This window comes from Mercenaria mercenaria, chromosome 13 (assembly GCF_021730395.1).
Source record: "Mercenaria mercenaria strain notata chromosome 13, MADL_Memer_1, whole genome shotgun sequence".
NCBI classification, from domain to species: Eukaryota; Metazoa; Mollusca; class Bivalvia; order Venerida; family Veneridae; genus Mercenaria; species Mercenaria mercenaria.
The window spans coordinates 31,609,695-31,632,452 of NC_069373.1; the positions used below are offsets into that span (position 1 = coordinate 31,609,695).

Genomic DNA, 22,758 nt, shown 5'->3' on the forward strand with positions numbered 1-22,758 from the left:
GCCAAAATTGTGACCTCTAGAGTGTTAACAAGCTTTTCCTTTCATTTGACCAGGTGACCTAGTTTTTCACCCTAGGTCATCCAATATCGAACTCGTCCAAGATTTTATTGAGGGTAACATTCTGACCAAGTTTCATTAAGATTGCGCCAAAATTGTGACCTCTAGAGTGTTAACAGTCAAATTGTTGACGACGGACTGACGGACGACGGACACAGGGCGATCACAAAAGCTCACCTTTAGCTAAAAATCACAACCCCTGTTTGAATGGGAATATCTGCCAATGAAACAACCATCATGTTTGTATTTGATGCATATGGATCATATACTTTTTGAGCACGGTCGGACACAATTTAATACAAGTTTATTCAAGAGTCATAACTCTGTTGTTACTTCGTAAAGATACCAAGCCAAAGCTTATGTTTATAAAATGTTCTTTTATGCAAAGTTTCGGTTAAATCCATCAATCCAAACGAAAGTTCTTCAACTGACACAGTTCATTCTATATTAGCCTATCTGTCGAGTCTTTAATTACCAAAAATATATCTCCGTCAAAATACATCCCATTTGGACAAGAGAAGCCACCTTCAAAATACAATGTACATACATCAAAGCAGGTGAAAAGGTATGAAAGAATTCTTACTAAAATTCTTTTTCCATATAAATGGCAACTGTATTACTTGAGTTTACAATACTCGTATAAATTAAGAGACGTTGTGCAAACCTATTGTCCCAAATTAGAACCAGTAAAGGAACACACATTCAAAATTACAAAAGACTGCGTATTTTCAACAAGATAATAGCATGCGTTCCCTGTATAAGAAGATTTTGGATTCGTATAAAAGATCAATGGGAATAATGGGAACGCATTCTTAAGATGATCCACTTGTTACAAAGTCTTTCACAACACTATAGATACCAGACCAAGTGGCCATCTATTAGTACGAGTACCAAACAATGAAATGATTTTTTTATTTCAAAGGTTTTTTTAATGTACAAATGTATTGTTGTAAGAAAATTAGAAAGAAACTATTTTCAAGGTTGGCTGGTTGGGTTTAACATCGAACCGACAAAATTATAGCTCATATGGCGACTTTCCAGCTTTGATGGTGGAGGAAGACCCCAGGCGCCCCTCCGTGCATTATTTCATCATGAGCGGGCACCTGGGTAGAACCACCGACCTTCCATAAGCCAGCTGGATGGCTTCCTCACATAAAGAAGTTTTTGCCCCGAGAGAGTCTCGAACCCACATCGATGAGGCGGCAAATGATTTGAAGTCAGAGACCTTAACCACTCAGCCACAGAGGCACATTTTTCCCGGTTGGGGTACACTGCATGGAAGAAACAGCCTGTTGAATTATATCTAATAGATTGATAATTTGGCGTACAAAGTTATTTAATTGTTACTTCCTGTTAAGTTCAGAATTTAAATGAGCTTTTCTTAATGTTATAATTCTATTTTGCAGGCGAATTTGATAGTAAATTACTCTCCTCTCCCATGACACTGTTAATTACTTTGCTGGCAAGAAACAAAATGTTGTCGGATATGACCGAATATCTGTTACAGTGTTAGGTTCTTCTACATCCTGATCTTCAATGTTTTAATGAATTTCTTGTAAATGCCTTATAACAAGTAAATCACTCCGATAACAGCTTGCACCCAATCATCAAGAAAGCGACTAAGATATGTCGTGGCACAGAACTCAGTCAAACACAAGGTTATTACATGTGACGGCGGAACAAAGTAGAGACTATTAGTATATCAAATACTGGTTGCAATGAATGACTTGTATAATTAAGAGCACTTAAAGCACTTTAGTATAAGTAGTACTACTTTTCTGGAAACAAAGTGTCATACTGAGGTGGGGCTATACTTTCTCGCTCTACTGGTGGATCTGTAACAGAAACAATATAAATATGAATAGTTAGACAAGACAGAAACAATATAAATATGAATAGTTAGACAAGAAACGTTTGAATCAAATACCACCAAACTGACAAGGTGGTGGACTCGCTAATTGACAAAACGAAATGCTTAAGTGGCAGGCGCTAAGCCGACAGTAAATGGACAACGTCATTTCACTTAACAAGAGGGCCATGATACCCTTATATCGCTCACCTTTTAGTTGCTTGCTTGAACAAATTTTTTTGCTAATGCTTCAGAAACAAAAAACTAGGTGAGTAGGTCATGGTAAAGATTATTCAAGATAACTACAGAAATCTGTTAAGGTTTCGATGGAGGCCTTGAGAAACAAAAATCAAACAACACCAAATCATAGAAAGAAAGAGTTGTTTGACATGAAAATTGAACAGCATGTAAAACATGTATATTACTTTAAGAAACAAGTGTCAGTATACTGATATAAACATTGAATTCCGGAAAAGGGCTGCCTAAAGGGGCTCCACTTCCGGACAGTTAAACGCCTTTAAAAACTCACCATTTTCAAAGAACAGTTACACATGTTCGTTTTGATGCATTTGCAATAGCGTGCGAGTGGTGAAATTTCGCACAACAAGGTGGAACACAGTTTTCAGCAATTGTTTATCTTTATTTCTTTACAAATGGCATTCATTTTCAAAGGGAGACAACTGTTCCCGATTATTTTAAGTACAAATGGCATTCATTTTCAAAGGGAAACAACTTTTTCCGATTATTTTCAGTAATCTTTGAGAAAAAGTTGTCTCCCTTTGAAAATGAATGCCATTTGTAAAGAAAAAAAGATAAACAATAGCTGAAAACTATGTTCCACCTTGTTACGTGAAATTTCACCACTCGCACGCTATTGCAAATGCATCAAAACAAACATGTGTAACAGTTCTTTGAAAATGGTGAGTTTTTAAAGGCGTTTAACTGTCCGGTAGTGGAGCCCCTTTAGGCAGCCCTTTTCCGGAATTCAATGTTTATATCAGTATACTGACACTTGTTTCGTAAAGTAATATACATGTTTTACATGCTGTTCAATTTTCATGTCAAACAACTCTTTCTTTCTAAGATTTGGTGTTGTTTGATTTTTGTTTCTCAATGCCTCCATCGAAACCTTAAAAAATTAAAATTGATTTCAAAATACAGGTAGTCCAAATTCCTTTGTTATAGCTTAAAAAAAAAGAAAGTATGTCAGTAGGTCAGGGTTAACCTAAGAGTCATCAAGATAGGGTCATAAATGTGGCCTAAAGAGTGTTAACAAGCTTTTCCTTCGATTTGAACTGGTGACCTAGTTTTTGACCCCAACTGACCCAGTTTCGATCAAGGCCTAGACATCATCAGGATAATCATCCCGTGCAAGTTTGTATCAAATCGAAGCAAAAATGAAATCTCTGTATGGCTTAAAGATCCAAAATATAAAATTTTGCCCCTTTTAGGGGCAGTTACTCTAGAACCCATGATGGAATCCAGCCAGTTTTCGAAAGGAACCGAGATCTTTTTGTGACTTAAGTTGTAAGTGTGGTTAAAATCAAATATAAAATGTCAATTCTATCGTGTTCACAAGGTAAAAATTAACAAATTTTGCCTCTTTTAGGGGTCAGTCAAGGCCGTAACTCCGGAACCTATTGTTGGATCTGACAGATTCATAATGAAATCTAAAATTTATTATTGTTAAAGATATTTCACACGTTTGTATCACATCAAACCATAAAAGAAGTTTCTATATGGCTGCAAAAGACAAAATAGCAAATTTTGGCCCTTTAAGGGGCCACAACTCTGGAACCCATGATGGGATACGGCCAATTTTCGAAAGGAACAAAAGTTGATTGCAAAATGTGGTCTATATCGATCGTGTCCACAACCCGCCAAAATAGCAAATTTTGGCCCTTTAGGGGGCCATAACTCTTGAACCCATGATGAGATCTGTCAAGTTTATGTAAGGAACTGAGATAATATGCCAATACCAGGTGTGTGCAAGTTTAATTAAAGTTGTCTGTAAAATGTGGTCTCTATCATGTTCACAAGCCCAAAATAGCAAATTCTGACCCTTTAACGGGCCATATCTCTGGAACCCATGATGGGATATGTCAGGTTTTCAAAAAGGAATCAAGATATTATGCCAGTACAAGTTCTGTGCAAGTCTGATTAAAATTGATGGCAAAATGTTGTCTTTTTCATGTTCACAAGAAATTGTGAATGTACGGATGACGGACGGACGACGGACAAAATGCGATCACAAAGCCAGGTGAGATAAAAAAAAAAAGACCTAGTCTGCTACTCTTTTGAATAATACATTCCATGCCTAAAAGGATATTCTTGGAGGTTCGATTCTCATTTTATGTATAGTTATAGCTTAATTAAATTCAAAGCTGTCATAAACTAAAATGAAACTAACAAGAGGGTCATGGTGACCCTATATCGCTCGCCTGTTAAACTTGGCCTTGAAATCATCAAGATAAACATTCTGACCCAAGTTTCATGAAGATAGGGTCATAAGTGTGGCCTCTACAGTGATAACAAGCTTTTCCTTTGATTTGGGTGGTGACCTAGTTTTTAACCCTAAATAAACCATTTTCAAACTTGGCCTAGTAATCATCAAGATAAACAGTCTTACTAAATTTCATAAGATAGGGCCATAAATATGGCCTCTAGAGTGTTAACAAGCTTTTCTTTCATTTTAGCGGATGACCTAGTTTTTGACCCAACATGACCCAGTTTCGAACTTGGCCTAGGAATCATCAATATAAACAGTCTTACAAAGTTTCATGAAAATACGGTTATAAATGGGGCCTCAACAGTGTTATCAAGCTTTTCCTTTGATTTGAATGTGTGACCTAGTTTTTGATCCCATAATTATGATCCAGTTTTGCACTTGGCATAGGAATCAGCAAGATAAACATTCTGACTATGTTTCTTGAAGATATATACATCCTTGTTAAACTTTCCCCTTCGGATTCCACCCCCACCCCAGACCCCATTCGCCCCTTACCATTTCCTTCCCCTTTATCAATATTTAGCTTTTATTAATATGTACTTGTTGGATGTTTGATGCAACCCGTCTAAAATATTTTACCATTACAGCTTCTTTTTGTTGTGGGCCTATATGTAAATGCGTGGCTCTTGGGCTGTGTTTTTGGTGCTCTATGCTTCCGAGAAATATACCCTTACCTAATATCTTTTAAATGTAGCCTCTAGGGTGTTAACAAGCTTTTCCTTTGATTTGACCTGGTGACCTAGTTTTTGACCACACATGACTCAGTTTCGAATCTAGAGATCATCAAGATAAACACTTCATGCAAGTCTGTATCAAAACAAAGCACAAATGAAACCTCTATATGGCTGATAGGGCCAAAATAAGAAATGTTGCCCCTTTCAGCGGCAGTAACTCTAGAATTTTTTTTTTTATTTAACGTTGCACCAACACATGATAGGTCATATGGCGACTTTCCAGCTTAAATGGTGGAGGAAGACCCCAGGTGCCCCTCCGTGAATTATTTCATCACGAGCGGGCATCTGGGTAGAACCTATCGTAAGCCAGCTGGATGGCTTAATTCCTCACATGAAGAATTCAACGCCCCGAGTGAGGCTCGAACCTACATCGATGATGGGCAAGTGATTTGAAGTCAGCGACCTTAACCACTCGACCATGGAGGCCCCTTAACTCTAGAATCCATATCGGAATCTAGCCGGTTTTCAAAAGGAATTGAGATCTTATTGCGACTTAAGTTGTATGCAAGTGTGATTAAAATCTAATGTAAAATGTCACTTCTAGCGAGTTCACAAGGTAAAAATCAACAAATTTTGGCTCTTTCAGGTGTCAATCAGGGGCCGTAACTCTGGAACCTATGATTGGATTTGATGGATTCATCGAAGAATCCAAGATCTATTGTTGTTAAAGATATTTTGCAACTTTGTATCAAATAAAACCATAAATGAAGTGTGCAAGTTTGATTAAAATCGATTGCAAAATGCGATCTTTATCATGTTCACATGAAATTGTGGACGGACAACGACGGACGAAGGCCGATCACAAAAGCTCACCTTGTCACTATGTGACAGATGAGCCAAAAAGTTGTCTATAGGATGCGTTCACTGTGGTGGTAGGATACAAAGATATGCGAGTCAAGAGAGTAACGGCACCATGACAATAGAACACGTAGACTTGGCAAAAAATATTTATATATTACATATATTACATAATTGGAAAATACATCTTCTTTTGATGGTGAAAGCTTGTACCCATTTATCTGAATATCCTCATATAAGTAGAAAAAGGCAGTGACCAGACAAGAAAAATGACCTTTGTGTGATCTTTCAGACAGGGGTGTAAGTGTTATATAATCTAATATATCAGTTTCCACTTGAGCAACCATGATTTTTCAGATGAAAAAGAATAATTTGCACAATCTTCATATATTGTTACCCGAGAAACGTCTGTGTAACATTATTCTAAAATTGGGCCTGATGTTTCATACAAGAAGAGTTTTAATGTTTTAATGTTTCCAATATATACTTCTAGGAAAAATTACTAAGCCCCCCTCGTGGTCATGTTTTCGACGAACTGAAATCATCTGAACAATACTGGTAAAGAGTCATCCAAGTTTTTAAAACCTAGCAAAAAGTTTCATACAAAATTTTGTTTAAGTTTCCACAATAACTCTAGTGGCCCCTATGTGCAACCAAGTGAAACGGTTTGAACAACTTTGGAAGAAGACAACCCAAAGATCATCCTAGCCAGGTTTCATCAACTTCCACTACATGATTTCAGAGGAGGTGTCTTTGAAGAAAAGTGCTGGCGAACAAATGACTAGATGCTGGACGATGACAAAATAGCTTTCCCTTAGCACTTTCAGCTCAGGTGATCTAAAAACACAACAGCTTTAGCAAGCTCCTTGTTTAGACTGACAAAGAATAATGAAGTAAAATCTTTTGTCTTTAAGTGTGAACTTGACCTGCCTTATGTTTATGCACAGATCATCAAAAAGTGCTCACCTGACGGGGATACCTGAGGCTGATTTCCTGCAACCAGACTGGCATTCTGATCAACTGGTACTGCAGTCTGCATTGCATGTATATGATAACCGCTTGGCAGTTTCTGTAATCCAGCTTCCTGCGGTACAGGCTGGTATCCGTCTACTGGCTGTGATGATGTGGAATAACCTTGACCTAGATCAAATTCGTGAGAACATTTGGACAAAAAAATATGCCACAATCATACTGAATAGTAATAGCAAACTAGAGATGCTTTTGAGAAAAGCGCATGTCTCCCACAACTGCCCCTATGAAAAAATGTTAGTTTCTCTAGATGAATTAGATGGTCTGGATGAGTGGATCCAATCAGTAATTCAAGGGCCATAAATCAAAAGTGCCTGGGCAGATTTGGCTAGTTATCGAACTTGGGTAAGGTCTTATGGCCAAACACATTTTGTTCAAGTTTGGTGAAGATCGGATGAGAAATGTTCGACTTAGAGAGCGGACAAGAGTAAACAGATGGATTTTTTCGGTAATTCAAGGCCCGTAACTCTAAAATGCCTGGACCGATTTGGCTAGTTATCGAACTTGGCTGAGGTCTCATGGTCAAACATATTTTGTTCAAGTTTGGTGAAGATCGGATGAGAAATGTTCGACTCAGAGTGCGGACAAGAGTAAAAAGGCCGATTTTTCGATAATTCAAGGGCCGTAACTCCAAAATGCCTGGACCGATTTGGCTAGTTATCGAACTTGGCCGAGGTCTTATGGTCAAACACATTTTGTTCAAGTTTAGTGAAGATCGGATAAGAAATGTTTGATTAAGAGTGTGGACATGAGTAAAAAGGCCAATTTTTCGATAATTCAAGGGCCGTAACTCCAAAATGCCCAGACCGATTCAGCTAGTTATCGAACTTGGCCGAGGTCTCATGGTCAAACACATTTTGTTCAAGTTTGGTGAAGATTAGATGAGAAAAATTCGAATTAGAGTGCGGACAAGAGTAAAAAGACCGATTTTTGGTAATTCAAGGGCCATAACTCCAAGACGCCTGGACCGATTGGCTAGTTATCGAACTTGGCCAAGGTCTTATGGTCAAACACATTTTGTTCAAGTTTGGTGAAAATCGGATGAGTAATGTTCGACTTAGAGTGCGGACAAACTTTGTGACAGACACACAGACTGGAGTAAATCAATATGTCTCCCACACCACTGTGTGGTGGGAGACATAACTACTGCATGCGTACACAAAATGGAAGGTTATATGTACATGTACTCTAATCCAAGATAACCTAGCAAATGTTTGAAATAAGTTATCAAACAAAAGAAAATATTTATAATACAAGCACGTGATTTTCGTTTCGTTCTTTTACTAAATGTAATTCAAGTATTACGGCTGTTAATAGAATTTCGGAACAAAAGAATATTAAAAATAACCATAACTTACTATCCTAAGATTTCATATTAAGTCTAAAACATTTTCCAGTTTTAATTGTGAACAAAACAAATTTCTGTATAGAATATCAAAATAAAAGATTTTCTAAATATATATACCTGTTTGCATAGTGACAGCGCCTAATGTAGTTTGATGCTGTGCTCTCCTAGCATCATATTTTTGTGCCTTACGACAACAAAAAATGCAAACAGCAGTTAAAACTACGACCAAAAAAGGTGCTCCTGGTACAAGGGCGACCAACAAGATGGTTGTCATAGTGGACGTGAGGCTTTCAGACGTGCTTTCAGAGACTTCCACTGAAATACATTGTCAAAACTTTGTACAAAAATTGTCTGCCAATGTAAGCAACATATGCAATGGCACAAATACTACGCAAACTTTAAATTAATAATAACTGTGTCACCTTTGATTAGTTTCTGTCGACCACTGTACAGAGACAACAAAGAAGATTAACCCTTACCCTGCTAAATTTCTATAATGAAGCTGTCCACCTTTCAATTTGGACAGTACCATTTACTGTAAAAAGGGGTGCATACAAAAGATACTGACTGAATGGGGAACAGTACATACTGTGAAATCATTAATATTCGTGGGGGACTAATTTTCGTGGATTTCGTGGTTGAGCCAATCCACGAAATTTAATCACAACGAACAAGTAAAATTCCCATTCATTTTATGTGCAAAAGTTAAAATCCACGAATTCATATCCCCACGAAATTGCCATTTTGACCAAAACCACGAAATTTCATGCCCACGAAATTTAATGATTTTACAGTATCAAGACAAGACTGCACTGGTCGCAAAGGCAGAATCAATTGTGTCAAGCATGATGAAAGGGGTTCATTTTATGTTGAAGATATACACTAAGTTTCATTTTATTTAGATGGAAACAATAAAAGTTGCATACACAATGTTCTGATGAAGTGTTAGTACAAAATGTATTTAAAAGTGAAACAAGCCTAGGTCGCTCACCTGAGAAACATACCATAACAGTGTAAACATGTTTGACATAGTGATTTCATGAATACAAATATTCTGGCCAATTTTCATTAAGATCGGACCAAAGATGTGGCCTCTTGAGTGTAAACAAGCATTTTCTTTGATTCGACCTAGTGACCTAGTTTTTGACCCAACATGACCCCGATTAATGCTTGTCCAAAATTCCATAAAAACAAACATTCTGACAGTTTCGGGAAGACTGGTTATTAGGAATTCATGTTGATTATACACTTCATTGGGAAACACAGATTGGCCATCTTCTTAAAAAATGCAACTCATTGCTATATCTTCTCTTATGCATTAAGCAATACTTGAGTACTGAAATGTGCAAACTATATTTCAATGCATATATCTTACCCCACCTAGACTACTGTTGCACAATATGGGGAAACTGTAATAGTGATCTTCTGAACAATATCTACAAATTTCAAAAAAGAGCAGCATGAATTATTCTCGACAAAGACCATGACACACCACCAGAAGAACTCTTTCAAGAACTGAAATGGATGAAAATCCATGATCGAATTTCATAAAAAGGCAATCTTTGTTTACAAATCAGTCAATAACCTTTTCCCACAGTACATGTCTAACTTATTCTCACATTCAAATAATACTGCCCTCAGATCACACACACAACAATTTCTAAATGTACCTAAACCAAGATGAGAATTTTGCAGAAAGTCACTGGCCTACTCAGGTCCTATCATATGGAATAAAATCCCACTTAATATCCGCCAATCAAACTCCTTGTCAACATTTAAAACTTCGTTCTTGTCATGGTGGTACTCTGGTGGGCAGCAAAACCTTATGTAAATCTTAAATATTTCATTCCATAAATATTTAATTTTACAGACTAACTTAGTTAAATGTATTTAGTTAAATGTATTTCATTGTAATTTTATTATGTTTTAATATGTTTGTATTAATGTATTCTTTCTCATGTACATGTATATATGTTGAGGCCCATATGTAAGACTGGTTTCCAAATATGTTTGCCTCATAAAATAAAGTCATTATTATTACTGGAACAAAAATGTGGCCTCTAGGATGTTTAAAAGTTTTTCCTTTGCTTTGACCTAGTGACCTAATTTTTGACCCCACATGACCCAAATTCGAAATCATCAAAGACTTTTATGATAAAAAAACATTTTGACAAAGTTTTATGAAGATAAAATAAACAAGAGTGCCAGAATGTCACAATATACGCACGTCACAGCAGCAAATTTTACTACACTAGCACCTATATTTGCACATGGAATTTTAATTTTGTGGTTGTATAGTAATAATTGCAATTCTTTTTTTGTTTTTCTAAGTCCACAAAAAAAATACTTACCAGATAGAGATACCTTAAATACACCTAAAATTTGAAAGTATCATCTATGTTGTACCACAGAAAAGTGGTCTTGGTTTTTCTCTACAGTCAGTTATAAAACCTGTTTCTTGCACAAAACACTGCGTCTCATGGTGGTGAACATATGTGCCAACTTATATCAAAATCCCTCCATGCATGAAGAAGAAATGCTCCGAACAAACTTTTCATTCTAGTATCCTTTGACCTCTAAGTGTGACCTTGATCTTAGACCTAGGGACCTAGTTCTTGCGCACGACACTTCGTCTCATGATGGTGAACAATTGTGCCCAGTTTCACCAAAATCACTCCATACATGAAAAAGAAATGCTCCGGACAAAGTCTGTGGACGCCGCCCGCCCGCCCATCTGCCCAGCCACAAGCCTACCAGCCAGGGGCGTTCCCATAATACGTCCTGTTTTTCAAACGGGCGTATAAAAAGGTGTCCCTACAGTTTAAACAAACTTATTATTTGATTTGACCTGGTGACATAGTTTTTGACCCCATGTGACCCACATAAAAACTCATACTAAATTTCATACAGACAAAAATTCTGACAAAGTATCATGCACTTGAAATGAAAAAGAGGACCAAATGGTTCTAGGTCGCTCACCTGAGAACAGCTTGATCAAATTAAATGAATATCTTGCTTAAAATGCAACCCCCTTTTGCATAGGCAAGGTTATCCTCTGATTTGACCAAGTGACCTAGTTTTTAACCCAACAAGACCCATATTTGAACTCGACCTAGCTTTCATCAAGACAAACATTCTGATCAAATTTCATGAAGATCCACTGAAAAAATGCAGCCCATATTGCATGCACAAGGTTATCCTCTGATTTGACCAAGTGACCTAGTTTTTGACCCAACATGACCCATATTGGAATTTGACCTAGAATTCATCAAAGCAAAATTTCACGAACATCCTGCCTAAATTATAGCCCCTACTGCATTCAAAATGTTTCTCTATGATTTTACTGGGTGACCTATTCGAACCTGACCTAAATTTCATCGAGACAAACATTCTGATCAAATTTCATGAAGATCCAGTGTAAAATGCAGTCCCCATTGCATACACATCGTTTTTCTTTAATTTAACCTAGCGACCTAGTTTTTGACCCATGATATATTTGAACCTGACCTAGATTTCATCAAGGCAACCATTCTGACTAAAATTTATGAATATCCAGTGCAAAAGGAGGGATTGCTTACACAAGGTTTTTCCTTGATTGGCCGTGTGAACTAGTTTTTTTACCCAACATAACCCATATTTAAACCTGACCTAGCTTTAAACCAGAAAAACATTCTGATCAAATTTCATGAAGATCCGATGTTAAATGCAGTCCGTATTGCAAACACAAGGTTTTTCTTTGATTTGACCTAGTGACCTATTTTTTGCACCCAAATAACACATATTCCATCTTGACCTAGATTTCATCAACGTAATCATTCTGACAAATTTCATGAAGATCAATTGAAAAATACAGCCTCTACTACATACACAAGGTTTTTCTTTGATTTGACCGTGTGACCTAGTTTTTGACCCCAGATGGCCCATATTCAAACTTGACCTAGATTTCATCCAGACAAACATTGTGATCAAATTTCATGAAGATCCAGTGTAAAATACAGTTCCTATTGCATACACGAACAAGGGTTTTCTTTTATTTGACCTAGCAAGCTAGTTTTTGACCGATTATCATTACCCATATTCGAATTTGACCTAGATTTCATCAAGGCAATCATCTGTGACCAAATTTCATGAAGATCAATTTAAACAAGAGCTCGTCGAACACGAAATGCCCCCCTTGATGCAATCAGTAATTGCACAAGGAACAGAAATTATATGCTCACTGTAAACAAAAGTTCTACCGTTCTGGTTCAATCTGACCTTGACCTTAAAGCTATTAACCTAACAAGAGATCACAGAGTGATCTTGGCACCCACCACTGTGCCATTTTTGAATGTTCCAAATTTCAAGACTAGCTCAAGGTCAAAATTAAAGTCAAATTTCATATCGGTACAAAACACTGTGCATGTGGTCCAAATTTGAAAGCTGTGGCTTGAGAAATGTGAAAGTAGGTCACTAGATCAATTTCAAGGTCAAAGTTCATTTCGGTAGACAGAACTATGCATGTGCTTCAAATCTGGAGGCTGTAGCTTGAGAAAAGTGGAAGTAGGTAATAGGTAAAAATCAAGGTCAAATTTCAATTCAGAACACAAAAATATGCATGCGGTCAAAATTTGAAGCTGTAGCTTCAGAAATGTGAAAGTAGGTCACTAGGTGAATCTCAAGATCAAAGTTCATTTTGGTACATAAAACTATGCATGGGGTTCAAATTTGAAGGCTGCAGCTTGAGAAACATGAAAGTAGGTCACTAGGTCAAATTTTATTTCGGTACACAAAACTATGCATGTGGTCTAAATTTGAAGCCTGTACCTTCAGAAATGTGAAAGTAGGTCACTAGGTCAATCTCAAGATCAAAGTTTATTTCAGTACACAAAACTATGCACGTGGTTCAAATTTGAAGGCTGTAGCTTGAGAAATGTGAAAGTAGGTCACTAGGTCAAAATCAAGGTCAAATTTTATTTCGAAACACGAAACTGTGCGCGTGGTCCAAATTTGAAGCCTGTACCTTCAGAAATGTGAAAGTAGGACACTAGGTCAATCTCAAGATCAAAGTTCATTTTGGTACATAAAACTATGCTTGTGGTTTAAATTTGAAGGCTGTAGCTTGAGAAATGTGAAAAAAGGTCACTAGGTCAAAATCAAGGTCATATTTTATTTCGAAATACAAAACTAAGCATGTGGTCCAAATTTGAAGTATGTAGCTTCAAACAAGAGTGCCAGAATGTCACAATATATGCCCGTCACAGCAAATTTCTTTACTCTAGCACCTGTATTTGCAAATGGAATTTTAATTTTGTGGTTGTTTAGTAATCATTGTAAGTCATTTGTTTTTCTAAGTCCACAAAAAAACTCCTTACCAGGTAGAGGTACATTAAAATACACCTAAAATTTGAAAGTAACATCTATGTTGTACCACAGAAAAGTGGTCTTGTTTTTTCCCTACGGTCAATTATAAAAAAGTTACAATATAAGTTATTTATAGTAACAACTAAGGGAAGATAATCTTAAAAAAAAAAAAAAAAAAAAAAAAAAAAAAAATTGTAAGTCCACACAAAAATCTTTACCAGGTAGAGATTGGTCAAAATACACCTCATAATTGGATGTAGCATGCGTGTTGTACTACAGAAAAGTGGTCTCCATTTTTCCCTACGACTAGTAATGAAAAAGTTACAATATAAGCTATTTATAGTAACAACAAAGGGAAGTAATTCTAAAGAAGGGAACTGCGCAAGACACTTCGTCTCACGATGGTGTATAATTGTGCCAAGTTACATCAAAATCCCTCCATGCATCGGACAAAGTCATTCTTGTATCTGACCTTTGGCCTCTAAGTGTGACCTTGACCTTTGACCTAGGGACCTGGTTCTGGCGCATGACACTCCGCCTCGTGGTGGTGAACATTTGTACCAAGTTATATCAAAATCCCTCTATGCATGAAGAAGAAATGCTCCGGACAAGGTTTTCATTCTTGTATCCGTTGACCTCTAAGTGTGACCTTGACCTTAGACCTAGGGACCTGGTTCTTGCGCACGACACTCCGCCTCGTGGTGGTGAACATTTGTGCCAAGTTATATCAAAATCCCTCCATGCATGAAGAAGATATGCTCCAGACAAAGTTTTCTTTCTTGTATCCTTTGACCTCTAAGTGTGACCTTGACCTTAGACCTAGGGACCTGGTTCTTGCGCAGGACACTCCGTCTCATGATGATGAACAATTGTGCCAACTTTCATCAAAATCCCTCCATGCATGAAGAAGATATGCTCCGGACAAAGTCATTCTTGAATTTGAGCTTTGACCTCTAAGTGTGACCTTGACCTTAGACCTAGGGACCTGGTTTTTGCGCATGATACTCCGTCTCATGATGATGAACAACTGTGCCAAGTTTCATCAAAATCCCTTCATGCATGTAGAAGATATGCTCCGGACAAAGTCTGTGGACGCCGCCCGCCCGCCCGCCAGGGGCGTTCCCATAATACGTCCCGTTTTTTAAACGGGCGTATAAAAAAGTGAAAGTAGGTCATGAAGTTTCTAAGTTTTTCCCTATATAAGTCTTTATGAACCATGTGACCCCCGGGGCGGAGCCATATTTGACCCTAGAGGGATAATTTGAACAAACTTGGTAGAGAACCACTAGATGATGCTACATTACAAATATCAAAGCCCTAGTCTTTGTGGTTTGGTCAAGAAGATTTTCAAAGTATTTCCCTATATAAATCTATATAAAACATGTGACCCCCAGGGCGGGGCCATATTTGACCCTACAGGAATAATTTGAACAATCTTAGTAGAGGACCACTTGATGATGTCATATACAAAATATCAAAGCCCTAGGCCATGTGGTTTTGGACAAGAGATTTTTCAAAGTTTTTTCCTATATAATTCTATATAAACCATGTGACTGCCGGGATGGTGCCATATTTGACCCCAGGGAAATAATCTGAACAGTCTTGGTAGAGGACCACTAGATTTTGCTACATACCAAACATCAAAGCCCTGGGCCCTGTGGTTTTTGACCAAAAGATCAGAAACAGTTTAACTGTTCCTGGCCAATGTGACCTTGACCTTTGACCTAATGAACTCAAAATCAATAGGGATCATCTGCTGGTCATGACCAACCTCGCTATCAATTTTCCTGACATTAGGCCCCAGCATTCTTGAGTTATTGCCCGGAAACCATTTTCCTGTTCCTGGTCACTGTGTCCTTGACCTTTGACATACTGACCTCAAAATCAATAGAGGTCATCTGCTGGTCATGACCAACCTCCCTTTCAACTTTCATGACCCTAGGCCTAAGCGTTCTTGAGTTATCATCCGGATACCTTTTAACTGTTCAGGGTCACTGTGACCTTGACCTGTAACATACTGATCTATAGGGGTCATCTGCTGGTCATGACCAATCTCCCTATCAACTTTCATGATCCTAAGCCCAGTTGTTATTGAGTTATCATCCGGAAACCATTTAACTATTCAGGGTCACTGTGACCTTGACCTTTGACATACAGACCTCAAAATTAGTAGGGGTCATCTGCTGGTGATGACAAACCTTCCTATAAACTTTCATGATCCTAGGCCCAAGCGTTCTTGAGTTATCGTCAGGAAACGGATTGGTCTACATTCCGACTGACCGACAGACCGACCGACTTACCGACCAACCGACTTGGTCATGACCAACCTCCCTTTCAACTTTCATGACCCTAGGCCTAAGCGTTCTTCAGTTATCATCTGGATACCTTTTAACTGTTCAGGGTCACTGTGACCTTGACCATTAACATACTGACCTCAAAATCAATAGGGGTCATCTGCTGGTCATGACCAACCTCCCTATCAGCTTTCATGATCCTAAGCCCAGTTGTTATTGAGTTATCATCCGGAAACCGTTTAACTATTCAGGGTCACTGTGACCTTGACCTTTGACATACAGACCTCATTGGTCTACATTCCAACCGACCGACCGACATCTGCAAAACAATATACCCCTCCTTCTTCCAAAGGGGGCATAAAAATACAGCCTGTCACATACAGAAGCTAAATGTTGACAGACAACAGACAGACAAACAGACAACTGATGCCGGGTGCCGGACATCGAGCGATCTGACTAAATTTTATGAATATCCAGTGTAAAATGTAGCCCCTATTGCAAGTTTTTCTTTGATTTGACCGGGTGACCTAGTTTTGGACCCCAGATGGCCCATATTCAAACTTGACCTAGATTTCATCCAGACAAACACTGTGACCAAATTTCATGAAGATCCAGTGTAAAATACAGTTCCTATTGCATACACAAGGGTTTTCTTTTATTCAACCTAGCGAGCTACTTTTTGACCCCAGTTTATCATTACCCATATTCGAATTTGAACTAGATTTCATTAAGGCAATCATTTGTGACCAAATTTCATGAAGATCAATTTAAACAAGAGGGCCATAATGGCCCTATATTGCTCACCTGTTATCATTGCACTTAAGGACAAGAAGGTCAAAAAATCATAATCAAGATCAATCAAAAGAATTATGAGAAAATATAGTTGAAATTTTCTTAAAGTTACTTCAAATAAAATTATTTTCAAATCAGGCCAGTAGTTTTACAAGGTACAGATATGTCAAAATACACCTAAAAATTGGAGGTACCATCCATGTTGTACCACAGACAAGAGGGCCAAGATGGCCCTAGGTCGCTCACCTGAGAAACATACCATAACAGTGTAAACATGTTTGACATAGTGATTTCATGGAAACAAATATTCTGACCAGTTTTCATTAAGATTGGATAAAAAATGTGGTCTCTTAAGTGTAAACAAGCATTTTCTTCAATTTGGCCTAGTGACCTAGTTTCTGAGCTAAGATGACCTACATTCGAATCTGACCTAGATTTGATCAAGGCAATCATTCTAAATTTTATGAATATCCAATGTAAAATGCAGCCACTATTGCGTACACAAGGTTTTTATTTAATTTGACCAGGTGACCTAGTTTTTGACCCTAGATGAACCATATTCAAATTCCACCTAGATTTCATACAGACAAACATTCTGATTAAATTTTATGAAGATCCAGGTAAAATGCAGCCCCTATTGCATACACAAGGTTTTTATTTGATTTGACCTAGTGACCTAGTTTTTGATCCCGAAAGACCCATATTCAAACTTGACCTAGATTTTATCAAGGCAATCGTTCTGACCAAAATTCATGAAGATCAATTGATAAATTACAGCCTCTAGCGTATACACAAGGTTTTTCTTTGAAATGACCTAGTGACCTAGTTTTTGACCCAGATGACCCATTTTCAAACTTGGCCTAGATTTCATCAAGGTAATCATTCTGACAAAATTTTATGAAGATCAGTTGAAAAATACAGCCTCTATCGCATACACAAGGTTTTTCTTTGATTTGACCTAGTGACCTAGTTTTTAACCCCAGATAACCCATTTTCAACTCGGCCTAGATTTCATCAAGGTAATCATTCTGACCAAAATTCATGAAAATAAAATGAAAAATGCAGCCTCTATCCCATACACAAGGATTTTCCTTGATTTGACCTAGTGACCTAGTTTTTGATCCCAGGTGACCCATTTTTGAACTTGGCCTAGATTTCATCAAGGTTATCATTCTGACAAAATTTCATGAAGATCAATTGAAAAATACAGTCTCTATTGCATACACAAGGTTTTTCTTTGATTTGACCTAGTGACCTAGCTTTTGAACAACGATGACCCATATTCTAATCTGATCTAGATTTCGTCAAGGCAATCATTCTGACTAAATTTTATGAATATCCAGTGTAAAATGCAGCCCCTATTGCATACACAAGTTTTTCTTTAATTTGACCGGGTGACCTAGTTTTTGACCCTAGATGAACCATATTCAAACTCCACCTAGATTTCATATAGACAAACATTCTGATTAAATTTCATGAAGATCCGGTGTAAAATGCAGCCCCTATTGCATACACAAGGTTTTTATTTGATTTGACCTAGTGACCTAGTTTTTGATCCCGGATGACCCATATTCAAACTTGACCTAGATTTTATCAAGGCAATCGTTCTGACCAAAATTCATGAAGATCAATTGAAAAATACAGCCTCTAGCGTATACACAAGGTTTTTCTTTGAAATGACCTAGTGACCTAGTTTTTGACCCTAGATGATCCATTTTCAAACTTGGCCTAGATTTCATCAAGGTAATCATTCTGACAAAATTTCATGAAGATCAGTTGAAAAATACAGCCTCTAACGCATACACAAGGTTTTTCTTTGATTTGACCTAGTGACTTAGTTTTTAACCCCAGATAACCCATTTTCAACTCAGCCTAGATTTCATCAAGGTAATCATTCTGACCAAAATTCATGAAGATAAAATGAAAAATACAGCTTCTATCCCATACACATGGATTTTCCTTGATTTGACCTAGTGACCTAGTTTTTGATCCCGGGTGACCCATTTTTGAACTTGGCCTAGATTTCATCAAGGTTATCATTCTGACAAAATTTCATGAAGATCAATTGAAAAATACAGCCTCTATCGCATACACAAGGTTTTTCCTTGATCTGACCTAGTGACCTAGTTTTTGACCCCAGATGAACCATTTTCGAACTCTGCCTAGATTTCATCAAGGTATTCATTCTGACCAAAATTCATGAAGATCAGTTGAAAAATACAGCCTCTATCGCATACACAAGCTAAATGCTGACGGACGACAGACGACAGACAGACAGATGCCAGACAACAGACGACGGACATCGAGCGATCAGATAAACTCACCTGAGCAGAGCAATATACACACAAAACAAAGTCATATGACCTTTGACCCCTATGTGTGACCTTGACCTTGAAATGAGCCATCCGAAACATACACTCTGCACGTCGTTTTGATGAGGTGAACATTTGTGTCAGGTTTCTTTGTAATCCTTCAAGGGGTTCAAGAGTTACAGAGCAGAATGGAAATTGCTAACCAACAGACAGACGGACACCAAGGCGATAACATAATACGTCCCTTCGGGTGTATAAAAAGGAATCGAGTTCTTATGGTGATACAAGTTGTGTGCAAGTTTGGTTAAAATCCAATCATAAATGAAGCTGCTATTGTGCAGACAAGGTCAAAATAACTAATTCTGGCCCTTTCAGGGGCCATAACTCTGGAATTCATTATGGGATCTGGCCGGTTCAGGAAAGGAACCAAGATCTTATGGTGACACAAGTTTTGTCCAAGTTTGATTAAATTCAAATCATAAATGAAGCTGCTATTGTGCAGACAAGGTCAAAATAGCTAATTCTGGCCCTTTCAGGGGCCATCACTCTGGAACCCATAATGGAATCTGGCCAGTTCAAGAAAGGAACCAAGATCTTATGGTGATACAAGTTGTGTGCAAGTTTGGTTAAAATAAAATCATAAATGAAGCTGCTATTGTGCAGACAATGTCAAAATAGGTAATTCTGGCCCTTTCAGGGGCCATAACTCTGGAACCCATAAGGAATCTGGCCAGTTCAAGAAAGTAACCAAGACCTTATGGTCATACAAGTTGTGTGCAAAATGTTTGGTAAAAATCAAATCATAAACAAAGCTGCTATTGTGCAGACAAGGTCAAAATAGCTTATTTTGGCCCTTTCAGGGGCCATAACTCTAGAACTCATAATGGGATCTGCCCAGTTCAAGAAAGGAACCAAGATCTTATGGTGATAGAAGTTGTGTGCAAGTTTGGTTGTGGGGGAGAGGGGGAGGGGATGTGACCAAGGCAAGGTGGTGACCAGGTGTGGGTACACAACTTCACATGTTTATAAATTCTACCAACTTGTTACTGAGAAATGGCTGCGGACGGACAAGCCGATTTCATCGGTGGGGGATAATTAACCTTAAATTCTAAGTAAAAGGGGGCATAATTCAAGAAAAATTAGTGCCAGAGTTATGCACCTTGTTTCATATGATGTGAGTGATAAGGTAGAACAACTATTTTAAGTTTACATTTGTATATCTAATCCATTAAGCAGTGAAAGTGCATCAAAACTTTAACCTGAAATTCTAAGTAAAAGGGTGATAATTCATTAAATATTTGTACCAGTTATGGGCCTTGTGTCATATGATGTGGGAGATCATGCAGAATGACTACTTTCAGTCTGAATCAAATCCATTTAGTAATAACTGAGATAAAATGAGTGCATCAAAACTTTAACATGAAATTCTAAGTAAAAAGGAGAATAATTCATGAAATATTGGTGTAAGAGTTATTGCCCTTGTGTCATATGATGTTGGTGATGATGAGGAATACGTATTTTAAGTTTGAAACAAGGCAGTCTGAAAGACAGCTATATCCCCTGCCGCTGCTATGGATAGTGGCTCAAACCTTTGAACTAGAGTTTTGACCTTGACCTTGAGCCACCATGGCTGACTCATAGGTTCTGCATACTGTCTTGATGAAGTGATCATTTGATCCAAGTTTCATGATTATCCTTCAAGGGGTTTAGGAGATGCAGAGTGGACACGAAATGGAAGGCTCAAGCCTTAGACCTTGAGCTGTGACCTTGAGCTTGAGTCAACATGACTGACTTGTGGGTTCTGCAAAACGTCTTGATTAGGTGATCTTTTGATACAAGTTTCATGATTATCCTTCAAAGGGTTTAGGAGACAGAGCGGACACGAAACGGAAAGCTCAAACCTTTGACCTTGAAATGTGACCTTGGTCTTGAAAAGGCATGGCTGACTCATGGGTTCTGCACATCGTCTTGATGAGGTGATCATTTGACTCAAGTTTCATGTTTATCCTTCAAGGGGTTTAGGAGATACACAGCGGACACAAAATGGAAGGTCCAAAACTTTGACCTCGAGTTGTGACCTTTACCTTCAGTCGAACATGGCTGACTCATGGGTTCTGTATATTGTCTTGATGAGGTGATCATTTGATCCAAGTTTCATGATTATCCTTCAAGGGGTTTAGAGGATACAGAGTGGACAAGAAACCAAAGGCTATAACATTTGACCTTGACTTGTGACCTTGACCTTGAGCCAACATGGCTTACTCATGTATTCTGCTCATCGTCCTGATGAGGTGATCATATGACCCATGTTTCATGAAAATCCTTCAAGGGGTTTAGGAGATACAGAGCGGAAACGTGTTACAGAAGGATGGAGGACGGAAGGTGACCATTCCTATAACCCCACCATCATGAGTACCCCCACCAATCATGGAGGGTGATTAACAAATCCATCAAGTAATCACAGAGATAAAGAAAATGTGCATCAAAAATTTAACCAAGGGGCGGACACGGAAGGACGCTGGGTTGAGTAGGACAGTTTTCCATACTTCGTATAGTCAAGCTAAAAATGCAGCCCCTTTTTTCTTTGATTTTAACAGGTGACCTAGTTTTTGACTCCATAACCCAGATTGGAAAATGGGCTAAAGATCATCAAGATAAACATTTTGACAAAGTTTCATGAAGATATGGTCATGAAGGTGTTATCAAGCTTTTCCTTTGACTTGATCGGATGACCTACCTTTTGACCCCACATGACCCAGATCCAAACTTGACTTAGACATCATCAAGACAAACATTCTGACCAATTCTTATGAGTTTCAAACTTAAATTGTGGTCTCTAGAGTGTTAACAAGATTTTTCTTTGATCTGGCCTTAGGCTAGTGACCTAGTTTTTAACCCCACATGACTCAGCTTCAAACTTGACCCAGAGATCATCAAGACAAACATTCTGACCAAGTTTCATAAATATTGGGTCACAACTGTTGCCTCTAGAGTGTTCGCAAGGCAAATGTTGACGGATGACGAATGACAACCAGTAACAATAGCTCACCTTAAGCACTTCGTGCTCTGGTGAGCTAAAAACCGAGAAGGTCAATGGCCCTAAAGTGTTCATCTGTGTACCAAAGAACAGATTGTCCACAATGAGCAAAACAAAATACTCCTTCTTCGAGAGCGATTCCACCCTAATCTGTACACCCAGTTTCCTTTGGGTTTTATTTTAACACAATCTCATAATCGAAAGGGGTACAAAAAAAAACACAAACAAATTGAAATTTTCTTACATTCATTTCGATACAGCCTAGCGGGAAAAACGATCAAATAAAACTCCCCCCAAACCCTTCCAATCACAATGAATACCCCTATCTGTATATTTTTCATTTCACCATTCATCAAGAAAATGACCTCCCCGCAATTTAAATTTCTTTTCTAAAAAAAGGGAAAAAAAAAAAAGAAACGCTAGGGTGTAGTTTGGGCTCCCCTGAAAAGAAAAAGTAACCAAAACCGGTGTAACACCCCCATTTTTTTTCCCCCCATCATTTTTTTTTCCCCGGGGAAAAAAAACTGACCAGTAAATTCTTTCCCCCCGGGGAAAAAACAACAAGCCCAGTTTTTTCCCCCCCCCCCCCCCCCCCTCACCCCCGGTCATTTTTTCCCCCCTTGGGAATTTAATTTTTCGGGATAGGGAAAGAAACT

General features: G+C 38.1%; 1 protein-coding gene across 1 annotated transcript; it reads right to left on the reverse strand.

The window, feature by feature from the left end:
• Positions 1-229: 229 nt before the first annotated feature.
• Positions 230-22,358, reverse strand: LOC123529073 (uncharacterized). Its single transcript, XM_053521457.1, has 4 exons — positions 22,347-22,358; positions 8,442-8,639; positions 6,914-7,087; positions 230-1,892 (listed from the first exon to the last, which is right to left on the reverse strand). Exons 2-4 carry the CDS (start codon positions 8,596-8,598, stop codon positions 1,828-1,830), a joined length of 396 nt encoding a protein of 131 aa, XP_053377432.1. The 5' UTR covers positions 8,599-8,639; positions 22,347-22,358; the 3' UTR covers positions 230-1,827.
• Between the last annotated feature and the right edge of the window lie 400 nt (positions 22,359-22,758).